This window comes from Salmo salar, chromosome 04, assembly GCF_965601325.2.
Source record: "Salmo salar chromosome 04, fSalSal1, whole genome shotgun sequence".
Lineage (NCBI taxonomy): Eukaryota > Metazoa > Chordata > Actinopteri > Salmoniformes > Salmonidae > Salmo > Salmo salar.
Window position 1 is genome coordinate 58,787,131 of NC_138294.1, and position 21,551 is coordinate 58,808,681.

The 21,551-nt window shown below is 42.9% G+C and overlaps 1 protein-coding gene across 1 annotated transcript; it reads right to left on the reverse strand.

The window, feature by feature from the left end:
* Positions 1–676: 676 nt before the first annotated feature.
* On the reverse strand, positions 677–7,041 carry LOC106603565 (neuronal acetylcholine receptor subunit alpha-10). The gene is made up of 3 exons (XM_014197422.3): positions 5,281–7,041; positions 3,243–3,528; positions 677–2,362 (listed from the first exon to the last, which is right to left on the reverse strand). Exons 1-3 carry the CDS (start codon positions 5,500–5,502, stop codon positions 1,455–1,457), a joined length of 1,416 nt encoding a protein of 471 aa, XP_014052897.2. The 5' UTR covers positions 5,503–7,041; the 3' UTR covers positions 677–1,454.
* Positions 7,042–21,551: the final 14,510 nt, after the last annotated feature.

Below are 21,551 nucleotides of genomic sequence, written 5' to 3' on the forward strand. Positions count from 1 at the left end.
TACAAACTTGGATGCATTTGCTGTTTGGGTTGTTTCAGATTATTTTGTGCCCGATAGGAATGAATGGTAAATAATCTATTGTGTCATCTTGGAGTCACTTTTATTTTAAATAACAATAGAAAATGTTTCTAAACACTGCTACATTAATGTGGATGCTACCATGATTACAGAGTCTCCTGAACGAATCGTGAATAATGATCAGTGTCTTCTGAAGTCCACAATCAGCTCTTTCATTTGTTGGATGTTGAGGGAGAGGTTCTTTTCCTGGCACCACTCCACTAAGCAATTTCAAAGCCTATGAAAATCCTGTTTTCTACAGTGTGTGTAGTTTGGGAGTGTATATGAATGGTTGTCATCGTGAGCAGAATTAGTGCCTGGCAGTGGATGAGAGAGATTACCCTTGTACCGTCACTACAGAACTCTCCAATGGGTTTTAAAGTTAAGGTTAAATGGCTTTTCTAATTCCTTCAAAAAGCCATAATGATGTTAAAGGGTTATTGGATTGCACTACTACATGTCCTAATGTACCGTCCCCCTCATTCTCTTCCATGTATCCTGTACTATTCCTCACAACTGGAATGTATGAGTGTATAACAGTATTCCTTTCCCTTTCATGACTCACTCTGAAATGTTTGCCTGGGGTTACAAAGTGAAAAAAGTCAGAGGGATTTGGATATTATGAAATATTTAATACATTTAATGGCGTACTTGTACATATGCAATATTCTTTATGGTACAAGACAAGTGATGAGCATTGGATACATTAGTCTTCTTAAGCATGGACCACTACTATTATTTTAGCATTGTCATTCTATACTATATCTACACATCAAATCTTCAACAGCGTCAAGTGCACTCAAAGAAAGTGTGCACCTTTCAGGTGTGCACTCATAAAGTACTGTGGTTCTCATGTAGTGACTGGCAGGCCTGAGAAGTACACTTAAAAATACAATTGTCTAATGGATAATTCACATACAGTAAATCAGTAAAAGGACCAAGAGCGGTAAAAGTTATAGTGATATAAAAATGTGGACTTGTTAAACTGTGTGTGTGTGTGTGTTTTATAATAGTCGCCAGGTGGCAGAAGAATTGCTTTGGCTACATTTCACAGATTAAGTTTGTTCCTGTCTCCCCTACAAACACTTTAGACTCACAGAAAACTACTTCTGTATGAAATGAGATCAATTAAGTCTACCTCACAGTGCTGAATATAAACAGCTAGTATACGTACAAAAACCCACACACAGTATCTCCTGTGGTAAACTCTGAATGGTTTAGTTGGCCTACTGCACCTCGGAGTAGGATAAAGTTACTATTAGACACTGATCTCAGGTCAGTTTGGGGTCCTCCTTAATGGTTAAGGTCAGCATTTGGGAAGGGTAGGATCTGATCTTAGATCTGTGCCTGAGGGTCACTTGTACCTGGAGTCTTCTCCCTTTTCTCTCTGCACGTGCTCATACGGCCTTGCCCATAATGAGGAGGCTCATGAGGAAGACCATGATGAAGAAGAGCCACATGAAGAGTCGGTCCATGACCTTGGCCACCTTCCTCCACTCACCCGTACGTCTCTGAGTGGAACGCTGGTCATGATAGCAGCTGGCGATGTACTCGATGTTCCTGCGGAGCGCCTGGTGCTGACACACACACTGGACGCTCACCACCACCTCCCTCCTACCCCTAGCCTCTGCGCCTCCTAATGATCCTTTCCTTCTTTCTCCTCCTCCTTCCACACAGCCTCTCTCTCCTCCTCCTCTTGCACCTCCTCCTCTTGCACCTCCTCTCTCTCCTCCTCCTCCACCTTTGCCTCTTTTTTCCTCTGCCCCTCCCATGCACCCAATGTTTTCTCTGAAACGTTTCTCTCTTTCTGCCTCTCCTCCTCCTTCTCCCTTCTCTCCTCCTGCTGCTCCCTCCTCCTCCTCCTCTGCATCGATACTTACAAACAGGTCGTCTTTCCACCTACTGGGCTCAAACATTTGGTATGACCCTTTTTTCACATCCAGTCTATTCCCCTCCTCTTTCTCTTCCTGTGTCTTTATGCCCACCCCTCCCACTTCCTCTTCACCCCTCCCTTCCATGCCTGCCCAGGCCTGCCCGTTCACATCCCAGTTAGTACGTCTAGTTTGGGGGTTGCTATTGTGGTCGGATGGGGGCTCAGGCGGGGCCTGTTTCTTGGGGGTGCCAGTGAAGCAGTTCTCTCCCACCTCGAAAACGAAGCAGATCCGTGCCAGGTAGTGCAGGATGAAGCGGCGGGCCCATTCAGGGACAGGACGCGCCTCCGGACCACAGTGATGGATATTCATGATGAAGATAGTCAGGGTGGTCGATGCGGTGATCATCGTCATGGTAGCAATGTAGTACTTCCCTGTGGAGAAATAGTGATCAGCAATACAGTCTATTCCATGTATAACAACTCAAACATAATCATTCAATGTAATGGTGTACATTGGCTAACATAACATCACTGCCTTGCAGGATTCTAGACAGTGTTAAATAGACAGACAAGCATAATTGCTCCAGAGAGAGAAGGCAGGGTATAGGTTATCAAGCTGTGATTGCAGCACATTAAATTATCTGGACAGCCAATATCGACTTGCTTGGCCTCTCTACCATTACATCAACATTATCCCACATACACCAACACAATTTAGTACAGCGGCTCTCTAAGCCAAGCACACACAAATACTACAACTCAAATCATTCCTGTATTGAAATACAACTGCAAAAATGCCTACACTCTTGTTTAACTCTGCATGCATTTCAAAGTTGATTCAAATTTAATAAGTGCTTTTTGCTCATCCCAATACTATCACAATAAAATATGGAATAATATAGTGAATGTACATACAAAATATGCTTATTCAGTATTCATAAAGGTCTCCCTGCTGTGTATCACATCTCTACTATTCCAGGCAGTTAAATGGAGCAGCAGAGAGAGGCTGTATGAGGACATTGTGCTGAGCAAGACCCATTCAATATTCACTAAACATTTCTGCCTAAGTTTATGGGAGAAGAAGATCTATAAAAGTCTCTGAGGCGAGCTGGTCAGTCTCTGTTAGTGTTGGAGAAGGAGATAAAATGACCTCAAAAGACCAGAGAAAAGCATATATTCTAATGTGTCTCTTTCTCTCTGATTGCTGTACTCATGGCAAGCTGTTTCTCCCTCCCTTTCTCATTCTCTTTTTCTCCCTCCCTCCTCCATGTCTCTCCCCCCTCTCTCTTTCTAACACCCCCAAGTCCCTCACCTATGAGTGGTACGTTCTCCGAGGGTGGCATGCTCTCTGCCACCAGCAGCTGGAACACGGTCAGGGCCAGCAGCACAGTGACCCCCAGGGACACTTTCTCCCCAGAGTCAGCCGGCAGGTAGAAGCCCAGTGGGGCCAGGAAGGAGATCATCATACAGGGGATGAGTAGGTTGAAGATGTAGAAGGAGGCCCTGCGTTTCAGGTGCAGGGTGTAGGTGATGTCTGGGTAGGGGTCTGAGCAGCAGCCATACAGGATCACGTTCTTCTTGGCTGGCATACCCAGAACCTGTTGTTAGGATAGCATGGAATAGAATAGAAATGCGTGGCCTAGGGTAGTCTAGTGGTCTAAGAACACACATACACTGTATACACCAAAGTATGTGGATTCAGCTACTTCAGCAACACCCTTTCCTGACAGGTATATAAAATCGAGCACACCGCCATGCAATCTCCATAGACAAACATTGACAGTAGAATGTCCTTACTGATAGCTCAGTTACTTTCAACGTGGCAAACCTTTCCAACAAGTCAGTTTGTCAAATTTCTGCCTTGCTAGAGCTGCCCCAGTCAACTGTAAGTGCTGTTATTGTGAAGTGGAAAGGTCTAGGAGAAACAACGGCTCAGCCGCGAAGTGGTAGGCAACACAAGCTCACAGAACGGGACTGCCGAGTGCTAAAGCGTGTAGCTCGTAATAAAAACATTTCTGGCCTCGGTTGCAACACTCACTACCGAGTTCCAAACTGCCTCTGGAAACTGTTCGTCAGGAGCTTCATGAAATGAGTTTCCATGGCCAACCAGCCACATACAAGCCTATGATCACCATGCGCAATGCCAAGCATCTGCTGGAGTGGTGTAAAGTTCACCACCATTGGACTTTGGAGCAGTGGAAACACTGGAGTTATGAATCACGCTTCAACATCTGGTAGTCCGACCGATGAATCTGGGTTTGGCGGATGTCAGTAGAACGAATGCATATTGCCAACTGTAAAGTTCAGTGGAGGAGGAATAATGATCTGGTGCTGTTTTTCATGGGCTAGGCTTCTTAGTTCCAGTGAAGGAAAATCTTGACACTACAGCATAAAATTACATTCTAGACAATTCTTTGCTTCCAGCTTTGTGGCAACAGTTTCGGGAAGGCCCTTTCCTGTTTCAGCATGACAATGCCACCATGCACAAAGCAAGGTCCATACAGAAATGGTTTGCTGAGATCTGTGTGGAAGAACTTGACTGGCATGTACATACTCTTGGATCTCGTCACGGTATCTCTGTGCATTCAAATTGCTATCAATAAAATGCAATTGTGTTCATTGTCCGTAGCTTATGCCTGCCACTATGGGCAGGCATAAGCTGTTCACTGTTCACAACGTTCACATCAGCAAACTGCTCGCCCACACGACGCCATACACGTGGTCTATGTTTGTGAGGCCAGTTGGACGTACTGCCACATAGTCTAAAATTACATTGGAGGTGGCTTATGGAAGAGAAATTAACATTGAATTCTCTGGCAACAGCTCTGGTGGACATTCCTGCAGTCAGCATGGCAATTGCATGATCCCTAAAAACTTGAGACGTCTGTGGCATTGTGTTGTGTGACAAAATATTTTAGAGCGGCCTTTTATTGTCCCTAGTACAAGGTGCACATGTGTAATGATCATGCCATTTAATCTGCTTCTTGATATGCCACACCTGTCAGGTGGATGGATTATCTTGGCAAAGAAGAAATGCTCACTAACAGGGATGTAAACAAATTTGTGCACAAAATTAAACATAATTTGTGCAGAGATATAAGCTTTTTGTGTGTATGGAAAATGTTTTATTTCAGCTCATGAAACCTGGGACCAACACTACATGTTGCAATTATAGTTTTGTTCAGTGTAAAAAAAAACATCAAGATCAGACAGTCTTACAAATGCAAAGGTTTTCAATCAATAAAGTGCAAAAAGGGAATAAAGATCAGGCTTTGCCTGTATAAATAGCAGCAAAAGCATTGGTATAAATAAAGGATAGAAAAGTGGCAAAATAAACTAATCAATCTGACCTCCCACTCTACGTTGGCCACAAAGTCGGCCAGGTCAGCGCTGTCCAGGGCGTTGACCAGGTCCATCTGGTTGCCGTTGTGTGTCCAGGAGCCGAAGGTTAGGCGACACTGCTGGGCATCAAACGGGAAGAAGGACACGTCCACGGAGCACGAGCTCTTACTGATGGCCGGCTGGTCCCACATGATCTGTCCGTCGTTACGGATCACCACGTTGGTCTCCATAGAGCTGGAGAACTGGTCATCAGCACTGTGGGGGGTGGGGGGTTAGGGAGGGAGAGTATGGGTAAGAGGTGACAGGGAGGGGAGGGAGAAGGAGGAGTAGGGAGGTTGGAAAGAGGGGGGGGGTGTATGGGGGAGAAATAGCAAAGGGATGATGGGAGGAGGAGAGATGGAGAAGAGGCAGGGGAAAGAGTGTGTGAGGAATTCATTGGCGAACAAAGAAGGCAATTAAAACCATAGAAAAGTATTTCTTATCTACAATTGATATTAGAGAAAAAGAGAAAATATATACTTACTGTCAAGACTTTAGAGGTGAGACTGGGAAAAGACAGAGGGCAGAAATGTAGGGAAGGAAGATGGGCATGGAGTGTCTAATACCTTAATGACAGACAGACAGACAGACAGACAGACAGACAGACAGACAGACAGACAGACAGACAGACAGACAGACAGACAGACAGACAGACAGACAGACAGACAGACAGACAGACAGACAGACAGACAGACAGACAGACAGACAGACAGACAGACAGACAGACAGACAGACAGACAGACAGACAGACAGAGTGGTTAAAGAGGCAGATGAGAGGGTTAATGACAGTTAATGACATGAAACCTGAATGACTCACAGAGAGATAAAGGATGTCATGATGGTCAGGCAGGATGATTGAAAGGTGATGTTTGAGGCACAAAGAGAGTGGGGAGGGCAAGAGTGGAGCCCTCCTCTCATAGCCAACTCCTACACTCAGCACTCTCACTACATTTCTGACCTTGATCACAGGTACTGGACTGAACATAGAACTTTAATAGTCACCACTCTCAAAGTTGGAATTTTCTCAGAAACCATATTTTAGGAACTGAATCTACATTCTGTGGCATCCCCCTGCTACCAACCTTCCTCCAACAGGGATTCAATATTTAAACAGGTAGAGTGTTAGCTCAGGAAGGGGATTATTGTGAGTTTCATGTAACACACAATCCTCACACCTGTCCAGATATAATCTCTGGAAAAAATTATATAGAACATGTTCAAGTCAAGCCCATCCTAAAGGGATTACTGATTCAGTTGTGTGTTGTAATTACAACAAATGGAGATTAAAACATAACAAAATAAAGGGAGAATAAGATACTGTGAAATAATAAATAGAAGGACTATTCCACTTATACTGTGTTTCCTAATGCAAAACCCTGTACACAGCAGTACGTTTAGATCCAGGTGCTAGTTTTGGCAAGAACAACTAGTATCCAAAAACAAGTGTAAAAACCGCATACTAGAAAAGACAGGCGACCAAACTTGTCAATCTGAAATGAAAAATAAATAGAACTAAAGACATTGCCATAAATTATAACTAGTGCCAGGAAACCGTCCTGTTAACGTAACCTATACACTGTGATGAGCATCAGAAGCACACCTGTTGCCTTGACACCCCCTGAGTAACAGCTTCTAGGGTGTCCAGCTTGTGTTCATAGCAGAGGAGGGTGAGGAAAAGGAGTGTGAGGAAGAGGACAACAAACCCGTGCAGGAAGAACCGATGTGTCTCAATACCAGCCAGACCTACTTGTTATATAGGACAATATCAGGCCTCCATACATAACTACTAGGTATACGGATGGTATCGAGACCATCGTAGTCATCCTTCTTCCAAGTGAGGTAGGCGTCCGTCCACACCATCCGGATCCACAGGTACGTGGTCAGGATCTGGTTACGCTCATCCTGCAGGGAAAACAGTATCAGAGGAGGCCTATACAGAGGGTAAGTAGTGCTTGTGGGGTCATCATGGTGACCTTGTGTATGTATGCATTTGTGTATATGTTTACCATGTCAATGATCTGTGAGAGGGTGATCTGCAGTGTGACGTTGATGATGTGGTCTGTGTCCTCCACCGGTCTCAGAGCGTTGGTGTAGTTAGCGAACAAATCAGTCAACAACTTCTGAGCATATCTCCCATGAGCACCCAGACACACTGTCAGAGAGAGAGAGAGAGAGCTGTAAGCACAGTAAGTAAAGCCTAGCAGAACTTAAGGAACCACATTAAATCCACATCACTCACAACCATTATTATTCTAATTGAAGCCTCAGTTCCTCAAAGGAATGGGGAAAATTGACTCAACAGCATCCCAGCTTGATTAACCTAAGTGGTACCTTGTAATCCACTAAATGATTCCAAAGCTCGCCTATATGTATGTCTGGTCCTCCATGCATGACTCACTACAGCCATTACATTTGATAATGTTACAGTAACTTTGGTTAGCCTCCTTCCAATACTGAACAAGACATTTTCCATACACTCAAAAAGCTTACTTCTCTCAAATGTTGTGCACAAATTTGTTTACATCCCTGTTAATGAGCATTTCTCCTTTGCCAGGATGTTCCATCCAGCTGACAGGTGTGGCATATCAACAAGCTGATTAAACAGCATGGTCATTACACAGGTGCACCTTGTGCTGGGGACAATAAAAGGCCACTCTAAAATGTGCAGGTTTGTCACACAACACAATGCCACAGATGTCACAAATTTTCAGGGAGTGTGCAATTGGCATGCTGACTGCAGGAATGTCCACCAGAGCTGTTGCCAGAGAGTTGAATGTTCATTTCTCTACCATAAGCCGCCTCCTACGTCGTTTTAGAGAATTTGTCAGTACGTCCAACCGGCCTCACAACCGCAGACCATGCCCCTACCTTTTGTTAAGGTATATGTGACCAACAGATGCATATCTGTATTCCCAGTCATGTGAAATCCATAGATTAGGCCCTAATTAATTTATTTCAACTGACCGATTTCCTTATATGAACTGTAACTCAGTAAAATCTTTGAAATTATGTCATGTTGCGTTGATAGTTTTGTTCAGTGTATATGTAGGAACGTTAATTATTAATTAATTGATGGAAGTGGTGGGAGAATCCTGCAGTCTCTCAAGCCTTTGTTGGAAGAGTTGCTGTTGGGTTTGGGACAGCTTATTGAGGCCCAGTTATATTTGGAATTGGTTTGGCAACAAACAAATAAACAATACAATTGCAACCTCATGTGAATTTAATTAGAAATGTAATTTGACAGACAGACACAGAGAGACAGACAGGCAGAGAGAGAGAGAGATAGAATGAGAAAGAAAGAAAGAAAGAGACAGGATGAGAGCGAGAGTATTGAGGGAGATGGATGGAGACAGAAAGGGGAAATATTGCAGTGATAAACATGGAGTAGTAAATTAGGAGTGACTTTAGGGTAAGATGAGGAAAGACAGAGAAAAAGGTATAGAGGGAAGGAGGTAATTACTGAATGCTCTGGAGAGAAATGATGGAGAGACGTTGGAGAAGGGAAGAGAGGGGAAGAGATAAGCAGGTAGGTAATTATAAACAGTAAATGAGATAGTGTGTCCATCTAGAGCTGCTAAATGCCTGTCCATTCACTTCCTACTGCAGACAGCAAAGTGTAGCACAGCCACGCTCTATCTGGCACTACACCACCCATAGCAAAACATTTGACACACTCATTGTCTCTACCCAGCCAAGATCTGCCCAGTGATGTGAGCCTACCAGACGAGCTAAATGCCTTCTATGCTCGCTTTGAGGCAAGCAACACTGAACCATGCGTGAGAGCACCAGCTGTTCCAGACGACTGTGTGATCACGCTCTCTGTAGCCGATGTGAGTAAGACCTTTAAACAGGTTAGCATTCACAAGGCCGCAGGGCCAGATGGATTACCAGGACGTGTACTCAGAGCATGCGCTGACCAGTTGGCAAGTGTCTTCACTGACATTTTCAACTTCTCTCTGACTAAGTCTGTAATACCTACATATTTCAAGCAAACCACCATAGTCCCTGTGCCTAAGAACAACAAGGTAACCTGTCTAAATGACTACCGCCCCGTAGCACTCACTTTTGTAGCCATGAGATGCCTTGAAAGGCTGGTCATGGCTCACATCAACACCATCGTCCCAAAAACACTGAACCCACTCCAATTCGCATACCGCCCTAACAGATCCACAGATGACGCAATCTCTACTGCACTCCGCACTGCCCTTTCCCACCTGGACAAACGGAACACCTACGCGAGAATGCTGTTCATTGACAACCGCTCAGCGTTCAACACCATAGTGCCCTCCAAGCTCATCACTAAGCCAATGACCCTGGGACTGAACACCTCCCTCTGCAAATGGATCCTGGACTTCCTGATGGGCCGCCCTCAGGTGGTGAGGGTAGGCAACAACACATCCACCACGCTGACCCTCAACAGGGGGGCCCCTCAGGGGTGCATGCTCAGTCCGCTCCTGTACTCCCTGTTCACCCACGACTGCGTGGCCGCTCACGACTCCAACACCATCATTAAGTTTGCCGATGACACACAGACACACTTTACGTATGCTGCTGCTACTCCATTTATATATACTGACTGCCTTGTCACTTTTACCCCTACCCACATACTGCATTACCTCAACTACCTCGTACCCCTGCCCATTGACTTGGTACTGGTACTCCTTGTATATAGATAGCCTCATTGTTTTTGTGTTAATATTTCCTTTATCAAATTTGTCTTACTTTTTAACCCTGCACTGTTGGGAATGGGCTTGTAAGTTAGCATTTCACTGGTGTATTCAGCGCATGTGACCAATAACATTTTATTTGATACACCTACTAGAATAGTGTGTAACGTGTACGTTAAGAATCGGGAAGCAAGTACAGGGAGTGAGTTTAATAAATAAACAAAGAACAAAATAAGAAACACATAGCATACAGACATGAAACAAACATTAACGCCTGGGGAAAGAACCAAAGGGAGTGACAGATATAGGGGGAGGTAATAAGGAAGGTGATGGAGTCCAGGTGAATCTCATGAATCGCAGGTGCGCGTAATAATGAGCAAACTGGCAACAACGAGCGCCAGAGAGGAGGAGCGAGAGTAGACGGGACAGTACCCTCTCCCTGATGTGCAGCTCCAGCCACCGACCAAAGGGACAGTCCCAAGGACCAGGAACCTGCAGAGCCAGCTGAGTCGCGGGAACCTGCAGAGCCAGCTGAGGCACGGGAATCCCAGTAGCGTCGGCAATGGAAGCCTGACAAGCCAACCGAGGCTTGTGAACCTATCAAGCCAGCTGAGGATTGGAAGCTTGACGAGCCAACTGGGGCATCTCCGGTTGCGTTGGCAGCCGCCCTTGTACCCGACATCACCAGTTCAATTTTTTTTATATACAGTGGGGGGAAAAAGTATTTGATCCCCTGCTGATTTTGTACGTTTGCCCACTGACAAAGAAAGGATCAGTCTATAATTTTAATGGTAGGTTTATTTGAACAGTGAGAGACAGAATAACAACAAAAATATCCAGAAAAACGCATGTCAGAAATGTTATAAATTGATTTGCATTTTAATGCGGGAAATAAATATTTGACCCCCTCTCAATCAGAAAGATTTCTGGCTCCCAGGTGTCTTTTATACAGGTAACGAGCTGAGATTAGGAGCACACTCTTAAAGGGAGTACCAGCTTGTTACCTGTAAAAAAGACACCTGTCCACAGAAGCAATCAATCAATCAGATTCCAAACTCTCCACCATGGCCAAGACCAAAGAGCCCTCCAAGGATTTCAGGGACAAGATTGTAGACCTACACAAGGCTGGAATGGGCTACAAGACCATCGCCAAGCAGCTTGGTGAGAAGGTGACAACATTTGGTGCGATTATTCGCAAATGGAAGAAACACAAAAGAACTGTCAATATCCCTCGGCCTGGGGCTCCATGCAAGATCTCACCTCGTGGAGTTGCAATGATCATGAGAACGGTGAGGAATCAGCCCAGAACTACACGGGAGGATCCTGTCAATGATCTCAAGGCAGCTGGGACCATAGTCACCAAGAAAACAATTTGTAACACACTACGCCGTGAAGGACTGAAATCCTGCAGCGCCCGCAAGGTCCCCCTGCTCAAGAATACATATACATGCCCGTCTGAAGTTTGCTAATGAACATCTGAATGACTCAGAGGACAACTGGTGAAAGTATTGTGGTCAGATGAGACCAAAATGGAGCTCTTTGACATCAACTCAACTCGCCGTGTTTGGAGGAGGAGGAATGCTGCCTATGACCCCAAGAACACCATCTCCACCATCAAACATGGAGGTGGAAACATTATGTTTTGGCGGTGTTTTTCTGCTAAGGGGACAGGACAACTTCACCGCATCAAAGGGACGATGGACGGGGCCATGTACCGTCAAATCTTGGGTGAGAACCCCCTTCCCTCAGCCAGGGCATTGAAAATGGGTCGTGGATGGGTATTCCAGCATGACAATGACCCAAAACACATGGCCAAGGCAACAAAGGAGTGGCTCAAGAAGAAGCACATTAAGGTCCTGGAGTGGCCTAGAGCTGAAGGTTCAAGTTGCCAAACGTCAGCCTCGAAACCTTAATGGCTTGGAGAAGATCTGCAAAGAGGAGTGGGACAAAATCCCTCTTGAGATGTGTGCAAACTTGGTAGCCAACTACAAGAAACGTCTGACCTCTGTGATTGCCAACAACGGTTTTGCCACCAAGTACTAAGTCATGTTTTGCAGAGGGGTCAAATACTTATTTCCCTCATTAAAATGCAAATCATTTTATAACATTTTTGACATGCATTTTTCTGGATTTTTTTGTTGTTATTCGGTCTCTCACTGTTCAAATAAACCTACTATTAAAATTATAGACTGATCATTTCTTTGTAAGTGGGCAAACGTACAAAATCAGCAGGGGATCAAATACTTTTTTCCCCCACTGTATGTATATAAAAAAGCCCTGTTGTTTCCCTTTGGGGAGACGTTATTTTGTAACATGTATACTAATAATCAGGAAGCAAGTACAGGGAATGAATTTGATAAATAAACAAAACAAGAAACACGAGTAGTGTACAGACATGAAACAGAGTCAATAACACCTGGGGAAAGAACCAAAGGGAGTGACAGATAAAGGGGAGGTAATCAGGAAGGTGATGGAGTCCAGATGAGTCTCATGAAGCGCAGGTGCACTTAAAGATGGTGGCAGGTGTGCATAATAATGAGTAAACTGGCAACAATGAGCACCAGAGGAGGAGCGGGAGTGTGTTGGCAGCCCCTATAAATTGGCCACACCTGATCTTAATGAGTGCTTGGTTCCTTTGAAATGGGATCTGTTTGAACAGCTTTGTATGAGTAAAAAAGACATGGCATGCTAGCTCCATTCTGGATAGAGAACAGAACATCATACGTTCGAATCTCACTGACGGCGTGCCACAATAAAAAGAAAGTGTTTGATGATGATTAATGCCGAAGCAAATCAATTTTCCTCTCTTGTCTGTGCTTGGAGTTCAAAACAGTTAACCCAGACTAGCAGTGCTTTTAAAAGTCTTATTGAAAGATGTTCTCAGAACGTTATTTAACTTTAATAAAACTTCCCAGGAAATGTTCAGGGAACCATATTAAAACGCTCTCAGAACCTCCCTACAACCTAAAAATGTATGTTTCCAGAACAGGAGAAATTTTCATTTCAGTTTTACTGGTCAGGAAATGTATGGCCTCGTTCCCAGCACCAATGAGAAACCAAAAACATACGTTCCCACAACTTCCTAGGAACCAAATGTGCTAGCTGGGATGGTTAATGTTATTACGGCTGGTGTGGCCATGAGGGCCTTGCTAGCATGATTATCCATCTGCATTGTACACTGTATATGTGTAAGTGTCATATATGGAAAGCAGATGCCTAGTCAGTTGCACAACTAAATGGATTCAACCGAATTATGTCTTCAGCATTTAACCCAACCCCTCTGAATCAGCATCATCAATGCCTGAGGAGTAGTTGTAGTGGGGGTTAACTGCCTTGCTCAAGGGCAGAACAGCAGATTTTTCCACCTTGCCGGCTCAGGGATTTGAACCAACTACCTTTCAGTTATTGACCCAACACTCTTAAGCGCCAGGCTACCTGACAAGGCTTAATATCCTCTACATACAACATGGATTGCATGTCAACCAACGAGAGGACTTGGCTAAAGTACCAACCACATCTGTCAACCAGGGCATCACTGTAAGTCTACCCCCTTTATCACATAGCGTTCATCCCATAATCTCAATGCCCAACACCTAGCCCATAACTAGACCAACAACTCTGGGTTCTAGTTGTAGCCCATATTGGCTAGGTTCCACAGTTTTCCCATCTCACATTACACAGTTAAAGCTGCAATATGTAACTTTTTGGGCGACCTGACCAAATTCACATAGAAATGTGGTGTTATAGATCTGTCATTGTGAATGAAAGCAAGTCTAAGAAGCGGTAGATCTGTGCGCTATTTCAATGCTTTTCAAGTTTTATTTTCTGTTTCGTACACCAGCTTCAAACTGCTGAAAATACAATATTTTTGGTAATGGAAAATATATTTCACAACAGTTTAGATGGTACAATGAATCTCTACACTATACTAGCTTGTTCTGTCACATAAAATGAAATCCCGTTAACCTTCTGTCTGTACAGTTACTGAAACACTATACAAGGAATTTACTGTACTTGATCAAGTTGCCTTAAAATAAATCCAACTGATCCATCAACAGCAGTGACAAAGAGGAAGTATTGCGGTATCATGCGGTGTCATTTCCAATAGCCTACATCTACACATTTAGAAAAAAGGGTTCCAAAAGGGTTATTTAGCTATCCCCATACCTGGTTCCAGGTAGAATCATTTTTGGTTCCATGTAGAACTCTTTTTGTAAAGGGTTCTACATGGAACTCAAAAGGGTTCTACCTGGAACCAAAAATGGTTCTTCAAAGGGTTCTCCTATGTGGACAGCCGAATAACCCTTTTAGGTTCTAGATAGCACCTTTATTTCTAAGAGTGTAGTCTAAAAGTAAAGGAGGGACATCATGGCTCCTTCGCAGTGCTTTAAGGACCTGAGTAGCTACTCCATCATTTCCCTAATCCGTATACTGTGGTGTTTGTAGCCATAAGGCATCATACCTCTGTGAGTAGCTCCTTCAGTATGCTAATTCACAGCTTTTTATTTATATTAATAGATTGTATTTATGCATAAAAATGTGAGATTTACTGTACTTTGACAGTGTCACCTGTAAGTCAACAACATTTTGCAATTTTACAAAACTTTTCATACAATTCTACTTATTTTATTATCTAAAAATTGTTAGCTGACATGGCTTATTGAATTACTGTCAGTAGACAAGTTTCCATTGACCCAGGTTTATTTCACAAAAGCAATGTTGCAACAAAAATACATTGCAACATTTGTAACATTATGGGCTCCCGAGTGGCGCAGCGGTCTAAGGCACTGCATCTCAGTACTTGAGGCGCCACTACAGACACCCTGGCTTGAATCCGAGCTGTATCACAACCGGCCGTGATTGGGAGTACCATAGGGTGGCGCACAATTGGTCCGGGTTTGTCCGGTGTAGGCAGTCATTGTAACTAAGAATTTGTTCTTAACTGACTTGCCTAGTTAAATAAAATAAAAATAGAAATGGCATCTATAGGAGAAATATTCTAAAGATTGACAAAAATGTTATCCGTTCGTCAGAGGTAGATTTTTCTTTTGTCAAACTTTCTTTATTGCGACAAATGATGGAAACAGTATTTTTTGAATAAATTATGATTGCAGAGTAATTTTGAAGGTACCTCGGGGAACGTGATGTCATTGTGTAACATTAAAGCTCCACTCCGCAATTCTAAACGCCTAGGCAAAAAAAAGAAAAATACTGTTTCTTTACAGGACAAGGATTATGCTGACTTTAAAGAATGCCTGAAATGCTTCGCCTTGCTTTTCTGGTTGGCTGGATGCAAGTTTCACCATCCAATTATTACAGATCTACAGGAGTACACATTTTACCGTGACACGGTTAATCCTGCTCATGCCCTTCACTCAACTCGCTCTCCTCTAGCAACTGGACACACACACACACTCACACAGAGACACAAACACATGCACACACACACAAGAACTTTGGGATCAACTCTAATGGTAGGTTCAGAAGCCTGGACCTCATTTACTATGGCTCTGGGTCATCATTATCTGGACATAATTAACAAGCTTTCTAACCACAAATCATTTTTTATATCACTATCACTAACCATAACTTTAAACATTACCCCTAACCATAGTAGGTAACATACACTACATTACCAAAATGATGTGGACACCTGCTCATCGAACATCTCATTCCAAAATCATGGGCATTAATATGGAGTTGGTCCCCCATTTGCTGCTATAACAGCCTCCACTCTTCTGGGAAGGCTTTCCACTAGATGTTGAAACATTGCTGCGGGGACTTGCTTAAATTCAGCCACAAGAACATCAGTGAGGTCGGGCACACAGTCGGGCACACAGGGTGTTGGGCGATTAGGCCTGGCTCACAGTCGGCGGTCCAATTCACCCCAAAGGTGTTCGATGGAGTTGAGGTCAGGGCTTTGTGCAGGCCAGTCAAGTTCTTCCACACTAATCTAGACAAACCATTTATGTATGGACCTTGCTTTGTACACAGTGGCAAAGGCCTTCCCCAAACTGTTGCCACAAAGTTGGAAGCACAGAATTGTCTAGAATGTCATTGTATGCTGTAGCATTAAGCTTTTCCTTCACTGGAACTAAGGGGCCTAGCCCGAACCATGAAAAACAGCCTCAGACCATTATTCCTCCTCCACCAAACTTTACAGTTGGCACTGTGCATTGGGGCGAGCAGTGTTCCCATGGAATTGCACATGGTGATCTTAGGCGTGTGAGCAACTGCTCGGCAATGGAAACCCAACAAACAGTTATTGGGCTGACGTTGCTTCCCGTGTCAGTTTGGAACTCGGTAGTGAGTTTTGCAACTGAGGACAGGCAATTTCTTTATGAGCTACACGCTTCAGCACTCGGCGGTCCCGTTCTGTGAGCTTGTGTTGCCTACCACTTCGTAGCTGAGCCGTTGTTGCTCCTAAATGTTTCCACTTCACAATAACAGCACTAACAGTTGACCGGGGCAACTCTAGCAGGGCAGAAATTTGATGAACTGACTTGTTGGAAAGGTAGCGTCCTATTTCAGTGCCACGTTGAAAGTCACTGAGCTCTTCAGTAAGGCCATTCTACTGCCAATGTATATAGAGATTGCATGGCTGTGTGCTCAATTTTAAACACCAGGCAGCAACGAGTGTGGCTGAAATAGCCGAATCCACTAATTTGAAGGGGTGTCCACATACTTTTGTACATACTGTGGATTCGGAGTCATCAGACCCCTTGACTTTTTCCACTTTGTTATGTTACAGCCTTATTCTAAAATTGATGAGGAGAAAATGTATTTAATCAATCTACACACAATACCTCAAAATAAAAGTGAAAAGTTGATATATATATATATATATATTAAAATAAATACTTTATTTACATAAGTGTTCAGAACCCTTTGCTATAAGACTCGAAATGTAGCTCAGGTGCATCCTGTTTCCATTGATCATCCTTGAGATGTTTCTACAACTTGATTGGAGTTCACCTGTGATAAATCCAGTTGATTGGACATGATTTGGAAAGGCACACACCTGTCTATATAAGGTCCCACAGTTGACAGTGCATGTCAGAGGCACAGATCTGGGGAAGGGTACCAAACAATTTCTGAAGCATTGAAGGTCCCCAAGAACACAGTGGCCTCCATCATTCTTAAATGGAAGAAGTTTGGAATCACCAAGACTCTTCCTAGAGCTCGCCAGCTGGCTAAACTGAGCAATCGGGGGAGGATGGGCCTTGGTCAGAGAGGTAACTAGAACCTGATGGTCACTCTGACAGAGCTCCAGAGTTCCTCTGTGGAGATGGGAGAACCTTCCAGAAGGACAACCATCTCTGCAGCACTCTACCAATCAGGCCTTTATGGTAGAGTGGCCAGACAAAAGCCACTCCTCAGTAAAATGCACATGACATCCCGCTTGGAGTTTTCCAAAAGGCACCTAAAGGACAAGATTCTCTGGTCTGCTGAAACCAAGATTGAACTCTTTGGCCTGAATTCCAAGCGTCACGTCTGGAGGAAACCTGGCACCATCCCTACGGTGAAGCATGGTAGTAACAGCATCATGCTGTGGGGATGTTTTTCAGCGGCAGGGACTTGGAGACTAGTCAGGTTCGAGAGAAAGATGAATGGAGCAAAGTACAAAGAGATCCTTGATGAAAACCTGCTCCAGAGCACTCAACACCTCAGACTGGGGTGAAAGTTCACCTTCCAACAGGACAATGACCCTAAGCACACAGCCAAGGTAATGCAGGAGGGGCTTCAGGACAAATCTCTGAATGTCCTTGAGTGGCCCAGCCAGAGCCCAGACTTGAACCCGATTGAACATCTCTGGAAAGACCTGAAAATAGCTGTGCAGCGACGCTCCCCATCCAACCTGACAGAGCTTGAGAGGATCTGCAGAGAAGAATGTGAGAAACTCCCCAAATACAGGTGTGCCAAGCTTGTAGCGTCATACCCAACAAAAACTTGAGGCTGCAATCGCTGCCAAAGGTGTTTCAACAAAGTACTGAGTAAAGGGTCTGAATACTTATGTAAATGTCATGTTTCCATTTTTTATTTTTAACTTTGTAACAATTTCTAAAAACGTTTTTTTGCTTTGTCATTATGAGGTATTGTGTGTAGATTGCTGAGGGAAAACATTTATTTAATACATTTTAGAATAAGGCTGTAATGTATCAAAATGTAGAAAAGGTCAAGGGCCCTGAATACTTTCTGAATGCACTCTGTCCTATACCAAATCCTCTTATCTATTATCAGTGCTATGGTAATTTATACTACCATTATGCTTACCATTATTCATTATGATTATTATAATGTATTATTATTACTATTACTTTCATTGATGTTATTACTACAATTAATATTATCCTCATTATTGATATTATCATGATTCATATTATGGTTAATAACACTATTAATTTCATTACTTCTGATACTACTTATTATTATTGGTACGAGGTATGACCAGAAACACAGACAACATTGAATCTCATGCTATAATATAAAATAATATGTTTGCTTAAATGCTTAATTTCAACTGACTGCTGCTCATGGTTAAAGGTAATTATATTTTTGTATGAAGTGCCTATATTAGTATGTGTGTTATCTGTCTAATTTGAAAGGAATTCATGCATTCAGTCATTTATTTCTATAATTGTACAAAAGTGATATATTACAACTGAGGTGAAAGGGTAGGAAATGCTTACTGCTGCTAACCTGATTTTGTGCTGTAAGTGTCACACCACAAGGGAAGGGTTCCAATTTCTTATGGGCCCTAGAATCCATGTGACGAAAAAAATGCTACCCAAGGGAAGTGGTAGCACCGTTGGAAATCATTTTATTCATGATTTTAAATAGCCTTTGGCTTGGGCTTGGTAATGTCTTAATGTACAGTTCGAACAAAACAATTTATAAAGACAGTGCTGGAAGACAATACGTGCAACGGATCAAATACAACAACAATAAATACAATATTATGTGGAAATGGGAGGAGAACAATGCATTTGGGGTACTACAAGAAACAAAGATAATAACACCAGTTAGGAAGCGTTCTCAATACTTACAGTATACATTTAAATGGCTGGCGGAATAAAAATGTAAATGGCCTTAATAGCGCCATAAGAAGGATACAAATATTGTTAAAACTGGAGGTGGTATCATCTTTCTCCAAGAAACACATTTATTTAAAGAGGAACATAGAAAACTAGAACGACTGGCATCAGGACAGGTGGTTTCCTCTTCCTACTGTTCAGCAAGAGGGGTAGCAATAATGATAACAAAAAAATAACTAATATCCCCTTTCACTCAGAACAAACCCTTGCAAAGACAGAAGATACATACTAGTAAAGGGAAGGATTGAGTGCACGGAAATAACATTATTAAATGTATATAACCCACCCGAACTAGGACCCAAATTCATATCCCCCCCCAAAATTTGGCCTACACATTATACCTTGCCATACACTGCGCTCTTCTGCTGTGACTCCACCATAGTCCGAACTACAAATGTATTGGGGATACATGGAACGGACTATGATGACTCCATGCAACCCCAATACATTTGTAGTTCAGTTTAAATTCTGTAATGCTAGTATATCAGTCTATCAACCATGGATGAGTGAAAGAGACTCCGTTACTGAATTATCACTAATCAATTATTTGTAGGAAACCAAACCACAGTCTTTCTGCCAGCATGTACTTTTTTTTTCTTGGTAAAACTGTTTAGGCCTATACTAAATAAGAATCGGAATCCTGGAATATAATGCAATCCTTTTTGATTTTATGTGATATTATATTATATTCTGTGAGTCTTTGAGAATTTTCCAGACAAATTGACAACATAAAGTGCAGAATATGTCCAAACTGATGCGCATAGTGTTCTCTAAGCATGAGAGAGGCCACTGTCCAATTTGATGTACAATATGAAGGACTCTTTGGATTTACACTTTATTCATTTATAAAGCCATAGTATTTGCTTTACATGCGTGCTCATTTTATCCATTTTCATAATTTGACCAAGCGTCTTGCTATAGGTTACCATAGAGGTTCTTCAAAATACATACTTTTGGTATGCTAATCCTTCTTAAGACCTCCCTAAACAACTAATGTAGGCATAGGCCTACAAAGCCGTTTTACTGTTTTTAAAATATAAGGATATATTAAATATTTATTTGTACAGCTGTGGACAGGTCGAGGATATTGAGACAGTAGCATATTATGCCCAGTCTTAACTCGTTGGATAACAAATATAGGCTGTAATAATGTGAAACTATTGACTATAAAGGTGCTGTTTTCTGTTGATTTACTGTATACAGCTTGTATCATAAGGAAGGTCCAAGGCAGGTGGATTAATTTGCATACAGGGAGGGACCAGGGAATCTGGTCACAATACAGACACTATGGGCATATATGAGACATTTTATTACCATAGTTATCGGATCATCTTGATCGGATGACCACAACCACATGTTAATGCAAGGTGTAACCACGGCTCCTGTTTCCCCTTTATTCATCTGCTATCTTTTGTCTCCTGTCAGTATCTGCAGGACCAGGCATGAGTCTGGGTTAGAGGTCACAGGGATGACAGCATTAACCCGTTGACTGCTGTCAGATATCACGTGTCCAGACAACAGTTTGTTGGTGTAACGTGTAATCTGTCATTCTCTCATCTGCTCTGATCTCTTTGTGTGGTGTGTGTGTGTGTGTGTGTGTGTGTATTTGCTCTTTCAGCTCAGTGGTCACGTCAGAACACACGAGCTGTGGGTTTGAGACCCAGATGGTGGGGATTATCAAGGGATGACATGGAGAGCAAGAGAGAGAGGAATTATGAAAGGAACAGCTTGCCATGAGTACAATCAAATTTATAAAGCCCTTTTTATATCAGCAGTTGTTCCAGTGTTTATAAAGAAACCCAGCCTAAACCCCCAAAGAGCAACCAATGCAGATGTAGAAGCATGGGCACATCAATCAGGTATTAATGCACAAACACACCATCATCTCCACAGCGTTGTGAAGAGTGACACCAGCAATAACATTAATAATAGGGTCAGGCACTATGACATGGTAGACCATCAAGTCATATCAACACCTAAGTTATCATCCTGAAATCACCAACCCAGAGTACATAGTGACAGTCCATGGATGCATGCATGTAATATCCACAGTCCACCTTTGCCCCTTAATACATCGTTGAGGGGTTGTTCATTCATTCAGCATCCAATGTGAATGTATAATCTGCCACATTTTCAATGTTAGGTCAGTTAGGTCACTATATTGTAGTTGGCATTTTAGAACACTCGGGGAATAAAACGAAATGGCCTACGGACTGCCAAAGTGAGAAAAATTGCCCTCAAATTCTTCCATCGATAAGCAATCAGAACCATGTCTCTAATACAATACATGTTGTAAAATTGTTAAGCAAAAAGAGCACGTACCTGGAAGAAAACTAAAACAGAGGAAGAATAGCGACGTAGAAAAGACGCCCCATAGATGCATGGTGCTGAACTGGCACAATATGCCGCTTTATGTTTGACACAGCGGACAGAAGAGCAAAATAGTCCCCTACAGCTGAGAGAATTTATCGTATTTGG